The sequence below is a fragment of the Mauremys mutica genome, chromosome 3, assembly GCF_020497125.1.
Source record: "Mauremys mutica isolate MM-2020 ecotype Southern chromosome 3, ASM2049712v1, whole genome shotgun sequence".
Classification (NCBI taxonomy): Eukaryota; Metazoa; Chordata; order Testudines; family Geoemydidae; genus Mauremys; species Mauremys mutica.
Genome location: NC_059074.1, coordinates 47,878,082 through 47,902,540, shown reverse-complemented (window position 1 = coordinate 47,902,540; position 24,459 = coordinate 47,878,082). Strand labels below are relative to the sequence as shown.

Sequence of the window (24,459 nt, the reverse complement as noted above, 5' to 3'; positions counted from 1 at the left end):
ACTACTGAAAATATATATTTCAATTTTAATACAGTGTGTTAGTCCCTTTATATCATCTATGAGTCCTTTCTAATGCAGACCTTGTTAGGATTGTCACCCCCAGGTTAAACTGCAGTAATACATTTACTCAATCATTCTCTTGAAAACAATCCAAGTGCATCCATGACTATAGAACACAGTTGCCTGCCTCCTATGTAGCATGGGCCACTAAAAGCAACTAACTTGTGTCCTCAGACCTCTGCACTGGCTCCCTGTTTGTCACAAGGTGGAATTTAAAGTATTGGTGATAATTTTGAAAGCCCTTAAGAGCTGCTCTTCATTCTCTGCCTTGTCATTACTATTGGGGGGCTTCCTGTCAGTTCCACGGGCAGCGGGTATCATAGGCTGGGGGAGGCTGTACCCCCCAAACATCCAGGCATGACCCCACCCATGCTCCGCCCTCAGGCCCCTCCTGCCATTCTCCATGTTCTGCCCTGGCCCAGGCTGGATGAGGCTGAGGCTGGGGCTGGAGCTGGCCAGCCTGCTGTGGGGAATGGGGCCACTGGTGCTCGGGCCGTGCTGCTTGCCTGGCACTGTGGCCATGCCGCCTGGCTGCCCGGCACACTGGGGTGCTGCGGCTGTGCCACCCGGCCCTGGGGCTGGAGGCCGCAGTAGGGATGCTCTGGGCTCCTTCGGGGGAGGAGGGGCAGAACAGGAGGGGGAGTGGGAGGGGAAGGGAAGGGGCCTTGGACAGAAGGGGAGGGGCCGAGGGCCAGCCTTCCCAAATAGCCAGTTCACCAGCTACCCATGGTCAGTTCCTGTGGACTGACTTTGAAGACAGGTAGCAGGGAAGTCAGTGGAAGGCATGCACCTTTGGCTCTTTCTTCTCTTGGTGGTATACCAGAGCTTGCATTTAGCAAATTTGAGGGCACAGTCATAAAATGAATTGATTTGAATAGCTGCTAGTGGATATATTTTGTGTACCCTGACAATGTGGTTGCTAATATTTCTAGTACATGCTGTAGTGGCTTTGATTAATACTACTTGCTATAGGAAGCTTTGTGTAATTTACATTGTTGAAATTTGTAAATAAGCATCTGCTTACCCCAGAGAAAGATGTTGTAAGGGCCTGAAGCTCTTTATACATTGATTCCAGTGTAACTCCATTGACTTCAGTTGAGTTACTCTTGATGTACATCACTGTATGTGAGAGGAGAATCAGGCTCTAAAACATTAATGTAAATACATAAAATAACTACTCTACATTTATATCAAATCTATGAATATTTACTGTTTCTTAACTAAGTCCTTATACAAACTGCTGACCACAATAAATTTGCCTGGAAATTTAGCTTTAAACTAGTTCATCTGAACAAAAAGTCTCCAGTAATATGGTCCTGTGAGCAGGTGTAGCTGCATTCTGCACCAGATGTATGCAGTGGAGAAGCCCAATTGAAAACTCTGTTTACAAAGGAGTGGTGATAGTTGTGGCTTTTGGTCAGAAAGGGACATGATGTTGTGAGGTCACCATGGTATAAACAAGAGTGTAGCCTGTATAAAGTGTGCAGCTAAAATAATTGTTTCTGAGTCACATCCAACATATGACTTCACATGGCAATAATATAGTAGAAAATAATGCCAGAATTCTTAACCTGGTTCATTTGTTCTGAACTTGCCCATTACTAAGGAAAAGGGAGGTGATGGATGAGGAAACAAGAATGAACATCTGTTTAATCTTTGGGGCTGTGGGGCTGTGGGAAAAGCATTCTGTTTTGCAGCGTGTCAGAGAAGCACATTCAACACTTCACTTATTTAAAAAAATGAATAAGGAGTTGGTAGACCTTATCATTATGCTAAGCCTAAGCATCATTAGAACTCATTTTTATCCTTTTAATTAAACATGGAGGAGGGATTCAAAGCATGGTTTATTCTTCACCTGATGTTGGCATTACAGGCAGCTCTGAAATGTAACATTTGTAGTCTGTGGTGTGGGGCTCATTATATACTGCAACCAGAGATTGAGGCTTTAGATAGTTTATAGAAACAAGTAAAGGATTTTAAAAAGTAGGTGCTTCTGAGGCTTGTAAAAGTAAAAAGTAAAATTAAGACTCTTGGTTTTCATCACAGTTTTTCTAGAGTGAGAAGTTAAGAAATGTATCAGAGAGGTAGCCGTGTTAGTCTGGTTCTGTAAAAGCAGCAAAGAATCCTGTGGCACCTTATAGACTAACAGACGTTTTGCAGCATGAGCTTTCATGGGTGAATGCCCACTTCGTCGGATGCAAGAGTGGAAATTTCCAGGGGCAGGTAAATATAAGCAACATTGCTCCACTGAATGAATGAAAGGTTTGAAACTGATGCATAGTGCTTCTGAGACTTTGTCAAGTTCACTTTACTGCTCTGCTCACTCAGAGTGCTGAGAAGTGCTGCGTTGTGGTTTGGTTAGAACCACAAAAATACTCACAATTAGCCCTGCTTCAAGTTAGAATGTAATCCAAAACCAGTAGTGTTTCACTAGAGATTGTGCACTTGAGCTTTATGCATTGTTTGTCCCTTTTTTCTTTTTGCTCTAGCTGCCCATACATTTTTTTTCTAGTTGCTCATGAACTGTTCACGGCATATTTATAATTCTAGTCTGATTTACTGGGATAGATTATTATGAGGCAAGTCACAGGTTGGAAGCCCCATAATGTTTTGTCTTCACCTCTGAGTGGCTGAGTGTATTCCATGTGATTCGGAGGTTCAGCCAAGCTCACAAGAAAAAAAATCAGCTAGTTTATCAGAGAAGCTACAGTAGAGATGATATCTTTCTGACCAAGTGTAAAGCAAAATACTGGGGGAGTTGACAAGACACTTTTATCTAGTTATTTATGTGACTCCTGCAAGTCATGCTTTTGTGGATCTATTACCTCCTGTAAATCCTTTGGGAATTGTTTTATTTTATATTTGGCCTGACAGAAATTTTCTTTTGTATAAATGGAAGCTGCTAATTTGTTTAGCTAATATATGAGATCTCTTGTTGCGTATTACTGAGGCCTACAGGGTATTATGCTGAGAAAAAGGCCTGCACATATCTTTGTAATTCTCTGTGTTAGTGGGAAGTGAGTTAGTGGTGTATATTGCTTCACATAATTCTCTTTTTTTATGAGGAGAACTGTATTTGTATAACTTATATCATTCTATTTTGCTGTCAGACCAAAGTCCACTGTATTATTTCTGGACAGAGGCCTACACACTCCAAAAATGCTCTCACTTGTTGCTTGGAAACTGTCTTATTATTTAAGTTTAATCTCATTTCATGTCTTATGCATCATCTTTTTTTCCCACACCACAAAGTGGGTCAAAGTCATGAGAAGGTGCAGCAGCAGAGGGGTAGCATGCTCACAAGAACAACTGACAGCATCAGATGGACACTGCTGGATGCAGTGGGCCGGAGGTGGTTCCTTAGCTTCTTCAGCACTGGCCATTTCTCAACCTGGAATTTCTACTTAGAAACCTCTGAGAACTTCTTCCCTAAATATCCTTGTGATGGGATGTGCCCCTGGAGTGAAGCCTGGAAGCTGTTTGAACCGCTGTGCCCCCTAACTATTCAGCTGGGTTGGCCTCTCTAATGATGACTCACAGCCAGTCCCCTCTGAGTCCTGTTATCATCCAACACAACAGCAGATGGTGCCACACACCCAACTGAGTCACCTGAGTGGTTTACCTAAGCCACTCATGGACTAACACTGAAGACACCAGCCAATTTCCCAGCTCCCCAGCCTTGCACTCCTATTGGAGTATAAACCCAGAATTATAACATCTTGCACTGCACAGGGATCAGTACAATGCAAGCTCATTAAATTAGTTCTCTTCCCCCTCAATGTGGGGAAGATATGCAACAGCCTGTGTGAAGAGAGCTAAGATTCCTTTACACTTCACTCAAAAACACACTGGTTAAGATAAAACATTAAACAAGTTTATTAATTACAGAAAGATAGATTTTAAGTGATTATAAGTGATAGCAAACAGATCAAAGCAGATTACCTAGTAAATAAAAATGCAATCTTAGCCTTATAACAGAATTAAAAATTTTATTAAAGCTAATGTTAAAAAATATATATAATACATAGGTTGAGAAAAGAGGGTCTGTACATCTGGGTATAGTGCTTAGATTATCCACAAATACAAAGTTTGTTTTTAAAGTCATGATACACAGAGTACATAATCAGCAATAACCCAAATTTAGGTGAATAGATTTAGATATTAGAATCAGAATACTTGGGTACATCACTCATGAAAAGTTGTATAGAGATTTGGTTGTGGAAAGCAAAATATAACAGTGAGTAGAGATTATCCCTCAGTAATTGAGAATTAGGTAGGTTGTCCATTTAGAAAATACAATCCATGAGAAAAGTATTTGTTACTTTCCTGACCGCGCTTCTCATCGGCACTCCAGCTCATCCCTCCTGGTATTGCTGATGTCCGGTGATGTGTTCTATGTAGATGTCCCTCAACCACCTGATGGCATCTGACACCATGAGATCACCTTCAGAACAAACTGAGTTTTCAGTGTAAGGAACATCTGCTGAATATTCAGGCTTCAGGCAGCAAAAATTGATAGGCTATGGGTGGCCAAGAATCCACCTTATCAGAGTTCTTTTCTGATTTGTATTGCTCTGAAAGGCGATCAGAAGTATGTTCGTTGCCCCAGAAAAAAGACAAGGAACAGGAATTACAATCAAGTGCATTGCACTAAGCCTTAGGGCCTGTTGCTTAAATGCTGGCCTTTGACTTGTTGTCCTTCTCACATGTGGAGAGTTGATGGTGGCTGCAGTTGTGTGGTGGCAGGAGCTGAGCTGGGGGGCCGGATCTGAGTTGAGATGGGTGGCAGGTACTGGTTTGCTGGGTCTTCATCCCCCCCGTCCAGTCTTCTAGTTACTTACATCAGCTCCACCAAAAATGTAGGCTGAATGTATGGCTTGAAGTTTATAGTTTTGATTCAGATTATTAATGTTCTTAACTCTTCAGCATCATATTATCATTAAGAGCTGATTCTCGTAAGCGCTCCAGTGCATTAAACCCCTGACTTGCAGTCACTTTGCCAGTCTCTACCATTTGGTATCTCAGCATGTCAGACATTTGGCCATTTGAAGGCTCTGTAATGGAATTCTATCCTCTGGGTTTTCAATTAGCAGATGCAATTGTAGCTTTTAAATCTAAATTGTCAATCTTCCTGAATATTTATCCATTATCAGTTGTGTTTTTAACTTGCTTGTGTTAACTTTGTTGAAACCCTACTATATATATATATGAATATAACTAAATCAACAAACCAGAGTCTTTTAGGATGTTAACCCAGCATTGGTATTTTATATTTTGAGGTTACAATTGTGAATCTGTTGAATGAATTAACCATTTATTATATCATGTTTGATCTGGTTTGTCTTTTGTTTTAAACTGTCTTGCTGCAGTCTAGTAATTGTTGTCATGTGTGAAGTTATAGTTGAGTGATGAATGGAAATGACTATGGAAGTCTTAGAACTTTTCAATACTGCTGGAAATCCCCTTAGCAAATATCCAGTCTGTGAAGAGTTGAATACACTTCATTTCCTCCAATAATGCCCTAAAATATCTAATTTAATACTTTTCCATGAGCTCACACAAGCTCCTGATAATAATGAATGCAAAACTTCTAACCATTTTCAATAGGACAATAGGAAATCAATAAGAAATCTGGACAAAAGTAATAAATATAGGCGTATTTGTGTCAACTTCATTAGCTCATTAATCAACTATTTACCCTTCATCATCATAACCTTACATTTTTCTGGGCTGCTCAGTATCAAACAACTTCAGAAATATTTGTTTAGGTGGCCTTGTTGTGGTCTGTTTGTATTGGAGTCACATTTTGTGGCCTGTGAAGAAAGCAAGCTCCTTTAATTAAAAAAGGAATTGAGAGGGTACCATATAACTCTGCTTTTGCCACTTGTTAGAAGGATATGTTGGGTTGCCCTGATATTTAGTGATGACATATAGTACATTTAGAATGTAGCTAGATATAATTTGTCATATAAATAGATGCAGGAAATTTATAAATTTACAGTCCCCAGTGTCAAATTTATAATAATAATTGGAGATATATCTATCTCCTATAACTGGAAGGGACTTTGAAAGGTCACAGAGTCTAGCCCCCTGCCTTCACTAGCAGGACCAAGTACTGATTTTTGCCCCAGATGGCCTCCTCAAGGATTGAGCTCACAACCCTGGGTTTAGCAGGCCAATGTGCAAACCACTGAGCTATCCCTATCCCTTTGCCCTAATTTGGTCTTGAATAACTACAGTGTTTGCTAGATAGTCTTTTAGGCAACTCAACTGGGATTTTCCAACAGGACCTTAATAGAGTTTGAACACTTGAATTAACTTTATTGAGAATCTTGAAGCTTCATTCTCTTGAGACTGCTTTGAAGTTTTAGAGAGAAGTGAGGGATGAGTAAATGACCTTGGAGGAACATAGAATTGGGGGACTTGTGCTGGGGACCATAATTGCACAACCTGCCACAACTAAATATCTAACAGCTGGATTCTGCCTGGCTCTCAGGATACAATGGGATTGGACGGAGTTAAGGAGCCTCAAACCCTTTTTGTGCAGCCCGCTTAAGAATCAGGCAAAATTGCAACAGGGAGCTGCAAGATGTTTCCTAGTGCTCTTTCTGGAGGGTAGTACCTTCACGTCACGCCCCAATGCAGCTCTGTGACTAAATGGCAAAGCTGAACCCTGTGATTGCACAAGACAAATGCCTGGAAATATAAAACATATGAAACTGGAATTTATTGCTAATGTGTAGCTGGAATGTGTTCCTCTTTACCAATTTAGTTGGCTAAATAAAGCTCTAAAAGCCTAAATCAGCAACAGGTTTCTAACATTTTCTGTGCCACACAGGCAGCAGAAGGCCAGGGATACTGTCTGAGCAGAGGATGACATTAAAATAATCAGCAGAATGATATACTTGCTGCTGTAGTCCATAGAAACCAATACTCATGCCAGGAAGTTCTGTGGCAGCTCTGGAGTTGTTTATTTAATTTGAAGGTTTATTATTCTATTTGTTTACAATTATGGTTATTTTAAGAGGATTATAATGCTATGATTAAGGCTTAGTTTAAACCTCTATTCTCAGCCATTTTTAACTTGGAGAAAAATGCTTCTATGCTGAAGTTTGACATACAGTGTCCCAGGATGGGTAGTCAGTCCTTTTCTCTCTTTCTAAAATTTGGAGGAAAAAAAATCTTTGGCTGCTTTCTGTTTTGAAGGAGGCAAACATTTTTTAGTGGTTTTATATGCATTTTGTTCTCTCTTGGCAAAGCCTTATACATGGGGATAGGGGAACAAATTTTCCAGGCTTTTAATCTTTTATGTCAACCATTTCCTTTTTGATATTCCAAACAATGTACTTTGAGTAGTTGTTACTATTTAATATAGCCAATACATAGTTCAATAAATAGTAGCTACTCAATATCTATAATAGCTACTTCTTATATTTTGTTGCATCTAATTCCATAGAAGTATTTCATATAAAATGATTAGGTCAATTATTGCTCTTGAAACAAAATAATTTACATATTTTATGATATGTATAACATAAATGATTGTATAGTTTTTTTAAAACTCTTCCTCTTTCTTTCACCTTGTCAGAATGTACAGTGTGATTTCATTTTTCTTTTCTATTTGTTTTGTGTTGATTTTTTTATTTTATGTGGATTGACTGCTGGGGAACTTTAAGTGTCTTCTTGGAATCTTATACTTTTTAATGTGCAGTATCAGAGCTGCGTTGAATAACTTCCACTTCATATGGTTCCCTGTGACTAGGAAAGTGAAGGTTGAATTGAACAGATTTGTTTCCCATACATTTACATGTAAAGTTGTGAAACAAAGTTGGACATATGTTCCCATGGAAGCCATGCACTTGCAGTAACTCCTAAGCCCCAGTGGGAGGAAGGGACGAAAAGGGTCAGATATGCTTAGGGTGACCAGACAGCAAGTGTGAAAAATCAGGACAGAGGGTGGGAGGGTAATAGGTGCCTATATAAGACAAAGCCCCAAATATCAGGACTGTCCCTATAAAATTGAGATATCTGGTCACCCTAGATATGCTCTTAGATTCTGATCTTTGAATGTATTCACTGTCCCCAAACAGAAGTAGATCTCCTCTTTTCCTCCTTCACTGAACTTAACTATCCAGTGTCCTATCTACCCAATGAGTATTCATAGACCCAAAGGTCCTTCGTAATATTCAAAATAGTTCTGGTATGCCATTTAGTTTGAAAGGCTACAGCTCTTCTACTGTGTGGCAACCCTATCTTTTCACAGCTGTTAAATACATGCTGGCCAGACAGCTGCTTCTTTGTCCCCCTCTTGTCTGCTTGGATCCACTTATTCTACTGTATCCCCCATGCACCACTGCTTGGTTGCTACCTTAAAATGGCCACCACAGAACTGTTGTCCTTTCCACCCTCCCATCATCCTCTGAAATGGTTGACCCAGTGCCCAGTACAGAGTAGTGTGGGGCTATTTAAACTGGTTTGAGGGTTTGGCCCATTGATTTCCATGGAAGTCTTGCCACAATAAGAACTAAATAAGGATTTACAGGATTTGGCCCATAGAATGAAAAAAAATATGGCAACCAAAGTTTTATGAAAATTTTTCATGCACTAAATATAAGGTTCAGTTAACTTAATTCATTTTAGTTCTTATTTTCAGCTATAGTCATAGCTGAAAATAAGTTTTATTCATAGCTCAGCTGTGGCATTTGTCATGTAACAATTACCTGATAATCATGAAAATACCCAGATGTCTGCCCTTTCTGCTGAAGTCTTGCCATATTTGTGAAAAGAACTTTTTTTTTAAAAAGAAAAACAATATGCAGCAGATGTGAAAGTTTTACCTTCAAATTTAAATAGGTTTATATTCTCAGTGAGTGTGGGCTCAGCATGGGCCAAAAAAGCTTTAGCTCACCAGATGTTGAATGTGATTTCATAGATGCTATACAGCTTTATTCTATTTCTTTTCTTACAGTGCTCAGATAAATGTACACTAAATTCATTGATTTTTTTATTGTACTTTTGGCATGATTGTGCATATTACTACAGTGAATTTAATATAATCTGTGGGCCACATATGCACACAGTATCCACTGAAGTCAGTGGGAGACAATATGATGATGCTGTAAAGGTATATTACTGTGTCTCTTTCCAATACTTCACTGGAAAACAGAAGTTCTCGGCCACTAGGTTGAAACTGCAGTGACAATGCAAATAAGACTGGGTTGAAAGATGGGTTTTACGTCTAGTAGTGAATGCTGTGAAGTTAGGGTTTTTTTTATTCTTTGCAAGAGTGACTTCTCAAGTCTAGATCTGCTTTCTGTGAAAGTTGTCTCTCCTGTATTCATGAACCTTCCTCTGTTGGTCCACAGTTTCATTGTTCTAGTTTAGTGGAACTTAGTGGTCATGGGAGGTCATGGAGGGAGTGGCATTCTCTCAAGTAGCAAGAATTAATCTCATAGAGGGCTTTAACTGTGGAAATGAACACTTTGAATTGGACTGCATTCAATGAAGTGCAGAGAGCACAGTGTCTTTCAGGTCTCTTGACAGTACCATGTGCTTCCACACTATCCCTGCCCCAAATGGGTCTGTAGTATTATGCCCAAATTTAACCATTTGAATTGTTTTTAAAGACGTACAGCTTTTATTCCTAAATTGCTGTAAAACCATTTCAAAATGTCCTGTGAATATTTAATTACATAGGGCCTTAATTACAATAGCTCCTCACCTTTCCAGTTGATTCAATATCAGACCAGCCAAATAACAAACAAGGGAAATTTCATTTCCCTCCATCTGCTTTTGTGCCCCACATTCTCTTTACTCCCCATTCTACTCCTTATACTTTCCTTAGTCTTTTGACCTTATTGCTGCCTTTCTGTCCTCTTCCCACCTTAGCTTCCCACCTTTTTAATCTGCTCTTACACCTGTAAACTTTTTCTTCTTGTCTGGCAAGTACCTTTCCTATTCTCTTTTAAATCCTATTGAAAGTCTACCTCCTCCAGCATGTCCTCCTTCTATGTCATCATTAATAATCTCTTCACCCCACCTCCCCTTGATTTGTGTGTCTCAGTCTTGTCCGATGCATGGCTCAATCTTGCAAACATTTACACACATTATTCAGTTGGGCTCACATACATAAATGTTTGCAGGATTGGGCCCTTAGTTTGTAAGCTTTTTGACATAGGAAATATGTCTTGTGCCATAAAGAACAATGTTCATTTAAATAAATACATTCTGTTTAATAATAATAATAATAATTAATAATAATTTATGACCCTGATAGAGAAATGGAAAATGTGTGCAAATAAACTCTGCTCCTTCACATCTTCCCCCATCCAGGGTGTGCAACACGTGGCCCCACAGAATTTTTTTAAAGGCATCCTGCAGGCATGTTTCCTTTGCTGTTGATAAAATGACTTCATACCCGGGTTTACAAGAAGCAATGATAAAGCTGATAATATGTTAAACGTGTATTTTTATTTAATACACTTGTGTTTCAGGAATTTCAAATATCTGGACTTCCTGACTATGTTAAAATTGTAGAAGTTGGGCCAAGAGACGGATTACAAAATGAAAAGGTAATTTATGTCACCATCCATTTTTGCATAGTTTCATGTGGATGCTTATCATTATGTACAATTTACATGTCATATTTTTAATCCTTTTTCACCTAATTAATTGGTTATTAAATTGGATATTTAAAATAAATACCAAGCCATGACTGTTTTGTTGTGTTGAGATATGCTTGCTTTATTATTGCACCATTCTCCATCTCTACTCCTCCCATTTGTTTTGTCCATCAGCTTTATGATGTCATAACCTAGATTGAAAACGCTTTGGTGCAGGAAATGCCTAGCATTCTTTGGCACTGATCCCTGATCAGCATCTGAAATGCTACATTAATAAATTAAGGCTCTATCATCCTTCCTGAGGAGTAGCCTATGGGAGAAGAAAAATAAATTGCCATAAACTGTGCAAGATTTCTGTTTCTACCCTATCTTCCACCTGATGGCTGGGATGGGAACTGGATGATGGCCTAATGTAGTGAGAATAAAGCTGGGCCATGTAAAATTGGACCCAAATGCCGTGGTTCTCAACCATATCCCCGAATAAAACATCCTTTTCCATAGGCAGCATGGCAGATTTATGTACCTCACCATGGCTGGAGCGTTAATATGACAATGAGAAAATTAATTACTGTAGGGGTTTATTTGGCTTTCTTCCTCCCAGTGGACCAGGCTGTATACAGTGATTGCTTCCTGGGTCCCCACTCATCTGTGGGATGCTTTATCCCCACCTCTGCGTCTCTTGTGAAGCCACCTGTGTACAGCGTTCTCATGGAATGGCTTCTTCAGACTCCAGGGAAGGGGTAGAGAATGGAGTGGGCGCATGCACACTGCTTCTTGGGCCATTGTGTGTTTGCTACCCACTGCCTGCACATAAGTGGAAGAGTATGAGGTCATGGTTAATTACTTTAAATAAAGTGTGGATGCTTATTTTGTACTGTGGGTATTTTATTTGCAAAAGCTACTTATTATATGACAGATATTTTACAGTGAAATGCTTCCATATCCATAGGTTACAGTTCCCACAGATATCAAAATTGAGTTAATCAACCGACTTTCCAAAGCAGGCTTGTCTGTAATAGAAGCAACCAGTTTTGTTTCATCAAAGTGGGTACCTCAGGTAGGTAAAATGCACACAATTGAGAACTGTTTCAGTTTACATGCCACACTATTCAGAAATGAAATTAATTATCAGAAGAGTCAAAGCAGTTGAGTTTTCTCACACCCTAGCTAATAATTACATGTAAGAGAGTACAAATGAGCTCATCTACTGTGTTTTTTAAAATTAGCTGCTTCAGTGAGATCCTTTCTATAGTTCTAAAGCCTTAAATTCCTCCTGGTCCATAGGGAAATTCGAGCTAATTTTTTAAAGGTATTTAGGCGGCTAAAGATGCAACTATCTTTTAAAATCTGGCCCTTCCTGTCTGGCATGCAATGAATCATGCTGAGACCTTTTAAAGTAGACACTTATTTTTCTCAGATGGATGGAACTGTAAAGCTCCAGAACTAAAGATCTATTGGTATCACTATAGATGTTTGGCATCTGTCTATGGCCATCTGGAGGTTATTCAACAGCAGTTATAATGTGTATGTTATATGCTACTTTTGCTATGTACCAGCAGCAACAAAAAAAACTCCAGTTGACTTTAATGGAGACAGGATTTTGCCCAAGGTTTGATATTGTAGATTAAGTCCTGATCTTGAGGGGTACTGAGTACCTTCCAAAAGATGCTAAGCATCCTCAGCTCCCACTACAGTTGATTGCTGTTGCAGTTAAAACTGAAGAAAATCAATTATGATTTATATTTTTTAAACTTATTTACAGAAACTTAATTACACACTTGCATGCTAAGAAATACAGGCACATTTGAATTTATAGTTTCTGGGTGCAATTAATCTGATTGCATACACATGTCAAGTAATTGTATGTACAAGTGATTAATTATGTGTCTAGCCATTTGTGAATGCACTCATCTATTTAACACATGCAGTCCCAGTCATTCCATATAGAAATACAGTTGTATTTTTGCATCTGTGATTGTTTGATTGTTCATGGTAATCAGGCTTTGTGCATTTAATTGTTTATGCTTATGTAAATTAAAAACATGCATAGGTATATCAAGCATTTTTAAAACTTTCTAAGTCTAAAATGTTTAATATTATTATTATTTTAATTAACCTTTATTTCATTCTACAAATTTAAACAGAACAGAAATAGCATTGCAATTAGTGCAGCATTCATCATCCCATGCAAGCAGAATTTAGTGAAGGACAGTACACAGAGCATTTTAACCAGGGGTATTTTACATTGCACTAGAATGATAAATTCTTGAAAATCATCGAAGTGAGAGGGAGACGATTATAAGTTTTGATATATTGTTTTTGCTGCATATTGTCTGTTAAAATGTGTGAAAAATATTTCCATTTAGATTGTGCCTGGCCATTAAGTATCCCAGTAGGGGAGTTGGAGGAGTAAGGATTCTCCCCTGCCTTGTAAGGCCATGCCATGTAAGAGCTATCCACATCACAGCTGTGAGTGCGCCAGGAAGTGCAGGGGTTTCATGCCAGATATTCCTCTGGGAGAAACTTGGTATGACCATGGTTCTACCCCTGTGTGCTAGCCAGCAAGGAGTATGTTGTACCTCTAAAGGTGTGTCACAAATTATTCCCTCCATGCCAGAGCAACAGGAGACCCCGGGGGACATTGACATAATGCCTCCTGGTCTTCTCCACTGCGATGCGTTCTTCTGGGTAGCCTGTCGGTTACATAATCTAGCTCAATTTTGCAGTATGCTTTCTTAATTGTTCACATTAAAAGCTTTTATTGTAACTCACCATGCACTGTACCATCACACGTTGATAGTTACAGCGTCAGACAATAACAGAGGGTTTTAATGTTAGCCTGCAAAGCCTAAGGCAAACATAGGTCTATTTCTTTTTCTTGTGTGTGTTTAATTCTTTCCTTTTCCCATGAGACCTTTAGAATAGCAAATTTAGCTCAGACTTGTCAGATTCAGAAAAAAGAAAAATTCCTTCTTATCTCAAATTCAAGTCTGAATATTTTCTTTTAATGGCTTATATGATGTTTAAAATAGTTTTGGTTTAAATGATAAGGTTGTATTGCTTGGAGATGGAGTGCAGTCTTGATTATGTCTTTTCTTTCTCCCCTTTCTTTTCTCTTCTCATAGGTCATGGGAATAGAACTCCCGGTTATGTTTAGATCACTCATTCACTTATTTCTTTTTTTAGTATTTTAAAGCTCTTTTATGATTTCCCTTCTACTGTTATGTTTGGCAGGGAATTTATGACTGAAAAAAGCCAAAAGAAAAAGTTCCACAGTAGCAAGATGCCATATAAAACAGGATCCCATACCTATAATCTAAATGGCCAAAAATGATAAATACTCTCATTAAAAATCACATTCTAAAATAAAATCTTGAAAATATTTTATTAAAATGTTAAATGTAATAAAATGCAATTTGTTAAAATAAGACTCTTCTTACAGGAAAAATAGCAAGGGGACAAATATAATAAATGAAACATTATTTGGAACAAGCAGTTTCATACAGCTTGAATCACAGTGTCATTTCATTTTGTTAAATATATTTTAAATCATGCAATGATTTTTAAGGTGTGGAATTAGTTCCAGCATTTAGCATTAAACATTTGGCTTCAAAGGTCTGAAAAATGAAGATCTTGTTTTATTTAATTAAGGACTGAAAGTTTGTTCTTAAAGCAATAAGATATGACCAAGTGTGTGTTTTTAGGTGATTATCACACATGTTAGGTTGTTATACTCATTGACTTCATGTAGAAGCTATTATAAATAGATTGCCTAGCACCAACATCCTGCCCCTGACATGGGATAAATTACGGGCATGGGTACATGTAAATGGTGTGTGAATCTATTAAACAGTTTGGAGCCCTATATCTACTTCTGCAAAGGCATATATTTGGGGTTAAATTTGAGGAGGCTGTTGTTTCATGTCTTTGTGCCACATTTTTCAGGATATATTTTCCCAATGGGAAACCAAAAATATGCGTCTGTTTTTTTATATCTCATTTTCTTCACCAAAACAAAATTTGATGGAGCTTATGATATGGGACTCATGCAACAAATGAGTTTTGAGAAGAGGATGTTGTGGGGGCTAATGATTGTGCATCATTAATCATAATCAGTGGATTAAAGTTGGATATATGCATTCATGCCACTTACTGTATAGGGCCCCACTAGCACTGTTTTTGCCTTACAACTTTGTGAAGCTGTGAAATAAATATCTCATCCATCCTGGTTTTCATACAGACTAAGGATGTGATGTGGAAAGTGCTGAGTCTCCTGCAATGTGCTGTGTACACTCAACTTCCTCTGCACCTGCCAGGATCATATCCTTAATTCATGCTTTATTAAAGAATTAACATACATTTTGGCAATTTTTAGAAACTATAATTTGTGTTTCCAGTGTTAAAATTAGAGATGGTCTGAACTGGAATCTCAAATTTGACCCTCCTTTGCTTGAATCTCAGGAGTCCTTCAGATTCCAAACCAGCAAAGAGCCTGTTCAGATGTATCCCAGCACATTTTGTGAGAACAGCCAATATAATGAGAGTTCTTCCATTTTAGATGAAATCGCACAACAGCTTTTAAGATTTTGGTGCCATTTAAATCTAGCTACAGTTTGACTTGCAGCACACACTCTCAGCCCTGTTTTAAACCAACAGTGTTAAGGGAGGTACTGTGATCCCATACACCATTGCTGCTCCACCAGAGAAGGGACGGACTGACACCCAGCCTTGGGAGAAAAAGGGCTGTTGAGTTATAAAGCCTACAGAGAGGGTTTGGAAAAGGATAACTAAAATGGAGAACCCTGCATTAACTGGGCAAAAAAAGACCAGCAAGCTTTGAAAGGGATGGATGAACTAGTTTGTTTAGTTTGGACATGTTTTGTTGATCCTTGGAAGGAGAAGGACTGTTTTATCGAGGTTAGTATGAAGGACTGAACCCTACATCACTGATTGATTGTGGCCCCCCATCTGGAAGAGGGGGAAACTGAAGCATGACAGCCAGATGCTGCAAAGAGTCTGAGCCAACAGAGACCCACAATCTGAACATCTGGCTTTAGAAATATAGAGCGAGCATATTTTATTTCTCAAAGAATTATCCATTTTGATATTATGAAAACATCATCACCCTTGCCAAATACCTTCTAGAATTTTACAATACTCAGCTATTTTGCACATCTCCCAGTCAGTCAGAGTGTGATAACAGCCAAGTATTTCAGGAGATATGGAAATTGCTTTCATCATTATGGTAAAGGCTGAGTGGGAAGGCTTTTCCTCTGAATTGGATGGATCCAGCTGTAATATTTCTTTGTCACACAACTACTATGGAGAATATGTCTCTGTCATGTGGAAAACTGCTCAGAAGCACATCCATAGGGGCTGTAGGACACTAAATATACCTGGTCTTTTAGAAAAACACAAGCTAAAATGGAAAAGATATTCAGAACTGGCTTGGGTCCCTTTGGTGAAGAAAAAATTGGGCTTGGGGTAATGTTTCTGAGATAGATCAGAAAGGAGTGATGCTACCCTTGGAGGGAGCTGATTGAAAGAACAAACCTGTGCCATAATTGTATAAAAGCCAGGGGTGACTCCAGGCACCAGTACGCCAAGTGCGTGCCTGGGGCGGCAAGCCACGGGAGGCACTCTGCCGGTTGCCACGAGGGCGGCATGCCTGCAGAGGGTCCACTGGTTCCATGGCTTCGGCAGACCTCCCGCAGGGGTGCCGCCGAATCCTCAGGACAGGGGACCTCCCGCAGGCAAGCCGCCGAAGGCAGCCTGCTTGCCGTGCTTGGGGCAGCAAAATACCTAGAGCCGCCCCTGATAAAAGCATGAGCCACCATTCTCAAGCTGAATCCTGATGGACAACCACCAAAGCTCATTGCCAAAGTCTCACCCAACCATGTCACAAACCATTTCATCCTAAATGGTAAACCAGTCCACAAAGCACAAAGCAAAACAAGTTAAGCAAGAACTTTGCTCACTCCTCAGGGATAGCAAAGTCCACAATGAGCAGCTCAACACTGGGGAGCTGACTGTTGCCATGAAATCCCTGAAAAGTGGAAAGGCAGCAGGACTCGATGTATATCTAATGAACTATTGGGTCACTTTAGGATAAGAGCACAGGAGTGGCTTCTTGACTTCTTTAATTCTTTCACAAGACAGTGCAGATACCCAGGCTGTGGAATGAGTTCCAAGCGGTTGCACTGCTCAAACTACATCAATACTCTAACTGTACAAAAAGCTACTGACCACTATCCTTACTGTAACCTTATTATTTATTTAAATTGAATTTAGTAAATTTGTATTAAACTACCATGGATTTAGCTCCTGCTGCTACAGTTTCAAGCTCAATAGAATGAATATTACCTCTGGTGCTTGTCTCAAATTTGGAGACTCTAGAAATATGTGAAGTCCAAGGATAGTGACCACAGACATAATCATAAGTACAAAGTCTTATCTGTACTACAAGTTTCATTAAAGCAATAAGTAAAGTCACAATTACCCATGCATATACAAATCCTACAAAAACCCATGCAATGATTAAGTTATACTCACATCCTCAAAGATATGGCCCTCTCAATAGATGAGCATCGATAGGGGGAGGTGGGCCTGCTAGGGTTTCCTCTAGGGTCATCCATTGGGGTTGTTCCTTGGGTCTTCCCACTTTTAACTAGAGAACCTCTTTTATCTTGTTGTTCTGACCACACCTAACATCTTATGTATATGCATGAGGGTTTCAACCCTCTTTTCCTTATCTGTATTTCCACACCCCATGAATTTTGGGGTGCCCCATTTTTCATAGAGGTATTCCTCTTAGTTCTTAGTTCCTCTTATACTCATTAGCATCTATGCACAACGTGTACCCTGCAGTCAGAACAGGACTTTCCATGATGTTACAATTAGGTGTGTGTCTTCCACCTGAAACACTGTAAGGCCAAGTAAAAACCCCATACGTTGTGAGAAGGCACAATCCTTGAGCATTATGAACATCTGGTCTACCGTGGGGTCACATTAGATCAAATGCTGATGTTCAAAGAGCACATCAAGAAGATTAAAAAGTAAGTGAGCTCCAGGAATTGTGTACTCTAGAAACTGGCCAACACAAAATGTAGAGCTGACCCCTAAAAACTCCAAGCAACCAGTCTTGCTCAGTTACTCTACTGCGGAGTACTGCACCCCAGTATGGTCACCCTCAAGCCGTACCCACAAAATTGATACTGAGCTTAATCCTGCAAGATCATCTCAGGGAGTGTTATACTGACTCCCACACTGTTCCTATCCTGCCCCAGAAGGATTGCATTGCCATCAGTGAAGCGGGATAAGAAGAGACAAAAAGAGGTGCATCATCAAAGACACCCACTGTATGGACACATTATACCACCCAAGAGGCTGAAGTCCAGAAAGAGCTTTACTTCTGAAAATCCCTGACCACAAAATACCACTATGGAAGGTTACAGAGAAATAAAATGGCAGGAAATGCCATTGATCTTGGAGAACCTGGTTCCTTCAGAACAACTCTCTCCAGGCTCTGAGCTCAAATGAAATGTACTCTTAATGGAGTGAGAGTTGGAATGGCAACAACTGGTGACAATATGACCAAGTGGAAGCTGAAGAATGACCCCAAATGTGAGAGCCTACTCAACAGTTGAATTGATATAGTGCCCGCTGTCAACATCCTGTACCCATGGGGAGCTATTCGAGATAAGTGATAATAGTGGGGCACAGTACCCCCCAATAGCATATCTGATAATACCAGATCTTGACTGTGTTTTTGGAGCGATAAGCTATGATTTCTGTGTAAATAGGATTTTCTAAAGTATATAGTTAGAAATCTTCATGCTAATATGAATAAAGGAATGCTGTAAGCCTATCTTAATTTGAAAGAAGAATTTCTCTCTCCATTCTAACAGAAAAGGTTTGAATGTCAGACATACCCCACCACACCTGTGTATCTTGGAAAAGATAATAATGAGCTATAATGACCACTGTCATTCACAAAAATAATGTTTGCACGGTGGCAATTATCTATCTAACACTACTGCCACTATTTGTTACTCTTTCTAATGGATGTTGTAAAAGCAAGAAAGTAAAAACAGACATATTAATTTTTCCATTCCTAACACTGGGGTGGGGGAGGAATGATTTCCAAATGGAGAAGGACAAAATGGTGAAGACATGTGCGCCAGATTGATAAGATTCAAATTGAAAATGCAAGCTAATTTGATTTTTTGCTCACAATTCTAATCACTCTGGCTCCCACTGTAGAACTTGGCTTCCTGTGATTAAGTGACTTGCCAGTAGAGCAGGGTGGAGAAAGGTATTCAATTTCATGGAGGATTTCAGTATTTTAAAATTTGGTTTCATTTTTATTTGGAATAAAACCCAAAATTTTAAAATTCTCCATGAAAAGGATGGAGCCCTGGCTTCAGGCTGGTCCACTTGGCAGCTGCCTCAGGACCCGGGACTCTGGAAGCCCTGGAATCCGAGCCAGTATGCATGGTGGAAACCATGGACCCTGAAAGTCCAGCTCCCCAGCAGTCATTCAGATGGGCTGCCAAGGAGCAGGGCAGGCAATCTGGCAGGAAAAAGAGCAAGTTTCTGCCATAACTCTGTCTGGGTTCTGTTAGAACTTGGTCGAAATTAGAACCGTCTGCACAAAATGTTTACTTTTTGACAAATCAGCAAATACTAATGAAAAAACCTTCTGGCATAAGTTTTCCGACTAGCTCTAATTGTAATACACTGAGTCAGGGGTAGAGCTAGGCTAAGAATTCAGCAGCTGCTGTATGCCAGTACTGGACTTAGAATACTAAAAGTCACCTTTCTCTCCTGGCATTTGGGCTGACTTGGAGTGAATAGTGACATAGAGGACAGAAAGGGTAACGTAATAAAGTAGGTAAAAGAATTAATTGTCCCTTAAGGGAGCCAATTCTGTCTCTAGATTCTCATTGCAGCTCTCATTAGAGTTGTGTCAATGGGAATTGTACTTGAGCATCTTAAACCAGAATTTGGCCCAATATATACCAAAATGTTTTACTTAGATTTACAGAATAATTCCTTAGTTTGTGCCTTATTTCTGCAAACAAGAAACCAGCAAATGAAGGACTGTGAATCTTTGACTGTAAGCCTATTGGGCCTTAGGTCTGTCCAAACTTACCTTTCCTCTCCCCTGATCCTGGGGGGGGTTGACCAGTGGCCAATCCAGGTCTCAATGTAATTTAGAACAATGTAAGGGATATTCCTAATCACACTGAACAGTCCTGTCATGCTTCCGTCTGCCCTTGGCTTGCCCAGAAAAACCTTTTATGTGGGGGAATAGGAGGAAAAATTGCTGTAGAAGCTGTTATATAGCCTTTACACTACTCAGGAAATTCCTTGCTGAGCTGTTAGGGCACAAAGAGAATGGAGCCAGGAACTGAATTAGTTTTAAATATTTGAATTAATAATATTTAGGAATAATTCTGCACACATTTCTATAGTCTATAATTCTCTTAATGTCTTTATTATTAAGGGGATAAATTTTGAGAAGTGCCTAAGTCCCATGGACTTTCAGTGAGATTTGGGCTCCTGTGTCACTTAGGTGCTTTTGAAAATTTTACCCAAAGGCTTTTGTTTGACAATAGGATCTTTGTTCCTTAGGCTTCATCTGCTGTTGCACCTTGTCTACACCTGACATCGTAATCCTCTGTTTATTAAACTAGAATAATTTACATAGTAATAAATTGCTCTAATAAGGAGAAGATTATGACATGTGGAAGCTTGAGGAAAAGTTTAAACTCACAGACAGATCCCATTCTCATGATGAATGCCTTAGTAGAACAGAGGGGTTAACATTTATATACTAGCCTGAAAATTATAGGCTTTTTTGTAGTATTTATGATAATTCTATATAACGAAGTAGCATTCTTTATAAATCTAATGAAGACTAAATTACATGGCACGTCACCACCGAAGTCTCTCTTAAATCTTGGCTTCCTTATTTGAGTGAATATTGTATTTTATGGATTATCAAAATAGAAATAAACACAGAAACTTTTATATTCCATAGAATCTTGTTATTTTTTTCTCAGACATATTGTACGTTTTTCAAATCTCTAGCTATAGATCATACTTTTTTCATTAATTATATGCATAAACAAGACAAAGCCCAGTGTAATGCAGTCAGTGCTCTGTTATAGTGTATTATTTATGCTATTATATGACCTTATGACAAAGCAGAATTGCATCCATCCTTAAATTCATAAAATAGAGTCAGTAGATAATTGTTAATTAGCATAACTGAAAAATAAATGCAAAATATTTATGTATTTAAGATGGCAGATCACACAGAAGTAATGAGAAGAATCGAGCGGCATCCTGGGGTCCAATATCCTGTACTCACACCTAATCTTCAAGGTTTTCATTCTGCTGTAAGTGGATTGCTAGAGTGTGTCTACAGTTGAGTTCTTCATCTTTTGAACTTTATGCACGGTACCTTAAACCAGCTATTTCATATCATTCACTCAGTCCTGTTGGAATTAGGCTGTATTTTTTTTTCTGAAAGTGTCAGTTTTCATGAAGCAAACTCACAAATATTACAGAGTGAGATTAAATGCCATAAATGTAATTTTAGTGGCCAGCAGGGCCGCCTTTATGAACGGCGGGGCCCGATTCGAATACCCGGTGGCGGTCTGGGGCTTTGGCGGCACTTCGGCGATGGGGGGTCCGCTCCGGGTCTTCCACAGCACCGAAGGACCCCCCCACCGCTGAAGCCCCGGAGCGGACACCACCCGCCGCCAAGTGAGTAAAAAAAAAAATTAAAAAGATGCCTAAGGCGCGGGGCCTGATTCCGGGGAATTGGAGGAATTGGCTTAAAGCCGGCCCTGGTGACCAGTATCCACCACACAGTCCTTTGCAAGATACCATAAATGTTGTAGTACATACCCTAAGAAAGAAACAAAGAATTCCTTTTCATTCTTTAGCTTGTTGATGCTACAGCTGGTTGAAAATTTCCCAATAAAATGCTTTTCCATCAGAAAATGCAGATGCAGCCAAATTGAAAGGTTTTTGTGAAATAATGATTTTTGTCAGAATTTTCAATAGGAAATGTATCAATAAGGTCAAATATATTTTAGAATATTTCATTTTGTGAAAAATGTCACGACTTCTACTTTTTTCTGAGGGGGGACTAAATGAAATTTGGAAATTCTTGTGGGATGGCAATTTCATTTTTTTACCAAAGCTGGGAGTTTAGGCCCCAATCCTGCAGAACATTGCTCTGTTGAATTTACAGTTCAGCGTCAGCAGAACTTGCTGACTTGCTCTTCGGCTGCTAGGATGAGACTACAGATCAGCATGCTGAGAGCCATGAGATAGGGTGGTGGATAGGAGAAGAAAACACAGGGGCTCAGGAGAACAGGTGTAAGAATCTGCAGGATTAGAACCCAGGGCTGTGGAGCCTGGGACAGCTGACATGCCCACCTTGTCATGTCAAGACCTCTCCAAGGAGTACTGTGGAGATTAGGCATAGCAAGACATACCACCCAAATGGTCCAGAGTGACAGCAAACTCTGGCCTTCTGATTGGCCCATGATCACTATTTAACCGTGGTGTCTGGCCCAGGAAGTTGTCTGGGCAACTATGCAGACTTCAGGCTTGGTGTGACCTGACCTGCTGATTTTTGGTTTCTGACCCAAGGCTGATTCTGAGCCTGAATATTGCCTCCTAATTTCAACCTAATAGTTATCTCTGTGACCCTGCTTGTGACCTAGTAACCTGACTCTAACCCTGCCTTGGGGCTCCAGCCTGGGCACAACCTCTGGTCTCTCACCCTGGCCTGACTCTGACCCTGACTTGTCTGTTGATCTGGGATCCAGTGATTATTCTGAGACTGGCTTTCTGAGTACTGTATTGTGCTAGGTGAGGTGTGACTGCTAGATCACACTGTCTGTGCCCTGGTTCCCTTCCAATGGAAAACAAACCTTCCTGAATCAAACAGTATTTTTTTCTCACGTAATGTTGTTCCCTTCTCCCTCAAATTTATTGTTCCTTCTTCCCCCTACTGCTGTCAGCAGTTTAATCTCAGAACAGATTGTGTTTGAGCTGCATGATGGAGACTAAGGGTATGTCTACACTACAGTTAAAAACCTGTGGCTGGCCTGTGCCAGCTGATGTAGGCTTGTGAGGCTTGGTCTAAGGGGCTGTTTAATTGCCATATAGATGTTTGGGTTCGGGCTGCAGCCCTAGCTTTGGGACCCTCCCATCTCAAACATCTACACCTCAGTTAAACAACTGCTTAACCCGAGTCAGCTTTTAATTGTAGTGTAGACATACCCCAAACCATTTAGAACCAGAGGGAAAGAAAATAACACCATTAAGAACATAGGAGAAAGTCAGTGTGACCCTCTCCATCCTCCTGTGATGTAAATGAGGACTGCTTGTGCACAGCCAGATTGGGACCTAACCCAGAGCCTGGGTTTTTTAGGAGAATTGATGTATGTGAATAAGTCCCATTAAAGGTATAGAGAACAGATTTTGTGGAGCCAATTGACATTTTAGATTGTTTTTTATTTTCTCTATAAATGATATTTAAACAGCATGTGTCAATAGCATAAATGGCATGTAATATACCCGAATCACTGCAATTAATAGTTTATTTTATTATCATATTCCGCATCATTTCTTACAATTTAATACCTAAGCTTATCATTTTAAAAACTCATGTATTAATTGATAAAGCAGTAACTGGCCTTATCCCATTTAATAACAAAGGGAAAGAAGTGTACCCTGGTGATTTGAGTTAATGAAGAGGGCAAATGATACAAAATCTGTATGGTTGCAAATAGACTGAAGAAAATTTAGAGTTAAAGTTGCAATTATTATAACTTCAGATAAAGTTATATACTGTATACTATATTGACTAATATATTGTTAAATTTGTTTAAAACTAAGGATCTAGAATTTCTTGTTTCATTACAGAATACAATACTTAACTTACCTATATTTATACATCTTTACAGTTCTGTTTTATTGAATTACATTTTACAGATTGCAGCAGGAGCTACAGAGGTATCAGTATTTGGTGCAGCATCTGAATCTTTCAACAAAATGAATATTAATTGTTCCATAGAAGAAAGCATAGAAAAATTTGAAGAAGTTACTAAATCGGCACGAAATATGAATATTCCAGTGCGAGGGTAATTATAAAGCTTCATATGTAATCTCAATTTATGAACTGCAGTTTGCAATGTAACTTCATAGTCATGTTGCTGTTGGTTAACCAACAGAAATTGACATGATCAAATTTCATACATTTTAAATAACTTTTATTAATAGTATCCATTCTGTAACAATATTTTCTAAAAGCTCAAACATATTTTTATTCTCACCATTTTAGCAACTATTGATAAATGTTGCTTTGTTCTGAAATGCAAAATCTAATTTTTATGTATTAATTTATATCCTTTTTTTATGCACTGTTTTTTATCAATGCTGTTGCCACAAGTCTGAGAATAGTGTTTGGTATGTGCTGTTATGTACAGTGACCAGTAGTAAGAACTCACAATATTGTTTTTTTTCTGAGTCATGAAAATAAAATAGGTGGGCTTTTACATTTTTATTACTTGGAGGCAGTGAATCAATACATAGAAATTATATGATATATTTCCTCCAGCAGAAAAACCCATGAGAGGGAGAAAAGTTACTCTGGAAACTCCAGTGGTTGAAACTTGCAGAGTTTCCAGTGCATCTTGCTCTTGACCTCTCAAGTATATTCATTTCTCCAGAATATCTCCTTTTCAGG

The 24,459-nt window shown here is 39.2% G+C and overlaps 1 protein-coding gene across 2 annotated transcripts in view; it reads left to right on the top strand.

The window, feature by feature from the left end:
• HMGCLL1 (3-hydroxymethyl-3-methylglutaryl-CoA lyase like 1) overlaps nucleotides 1-24,459 on the top strand; it is a 98,117-nt gene that overhangs the window by 14,432 nt on the left and 59,226 nt on the right. The window contains exons 1-5 of one of the 2 annotated variants that reach the window (XM_045011823.1): nucleotides 7,000-7,045; nucleotides 10,554-10,631; nucleotides 11,632-11,739; nucleotides 20,993-21,088; nucleotides 23,706-23,854. In XM_045011823.1, the coding sequence (XP_044867758.1) occupies nucleotides 20,993-21,088; nucleotides 23,706-23,854 (245 nt within the window). In that variant the 5' untranslated portion in view covers nucleotides 7,000-7,045; nucleotides 10,554-10,631; nucleotides 11,632-11,739. Of the gene's footprint in view, nucleotides 1-6,999; nucleotides 7,046-10,553; nucleotides 10,632-11,631; nucleotides 11,740-20,992; nucleotides 21,089-23,705; nucleotides 23,855-24,459 lie in introns of those variants that run through there. The other variant, XM_045011822.1, reaches the window with a different exon arrangement.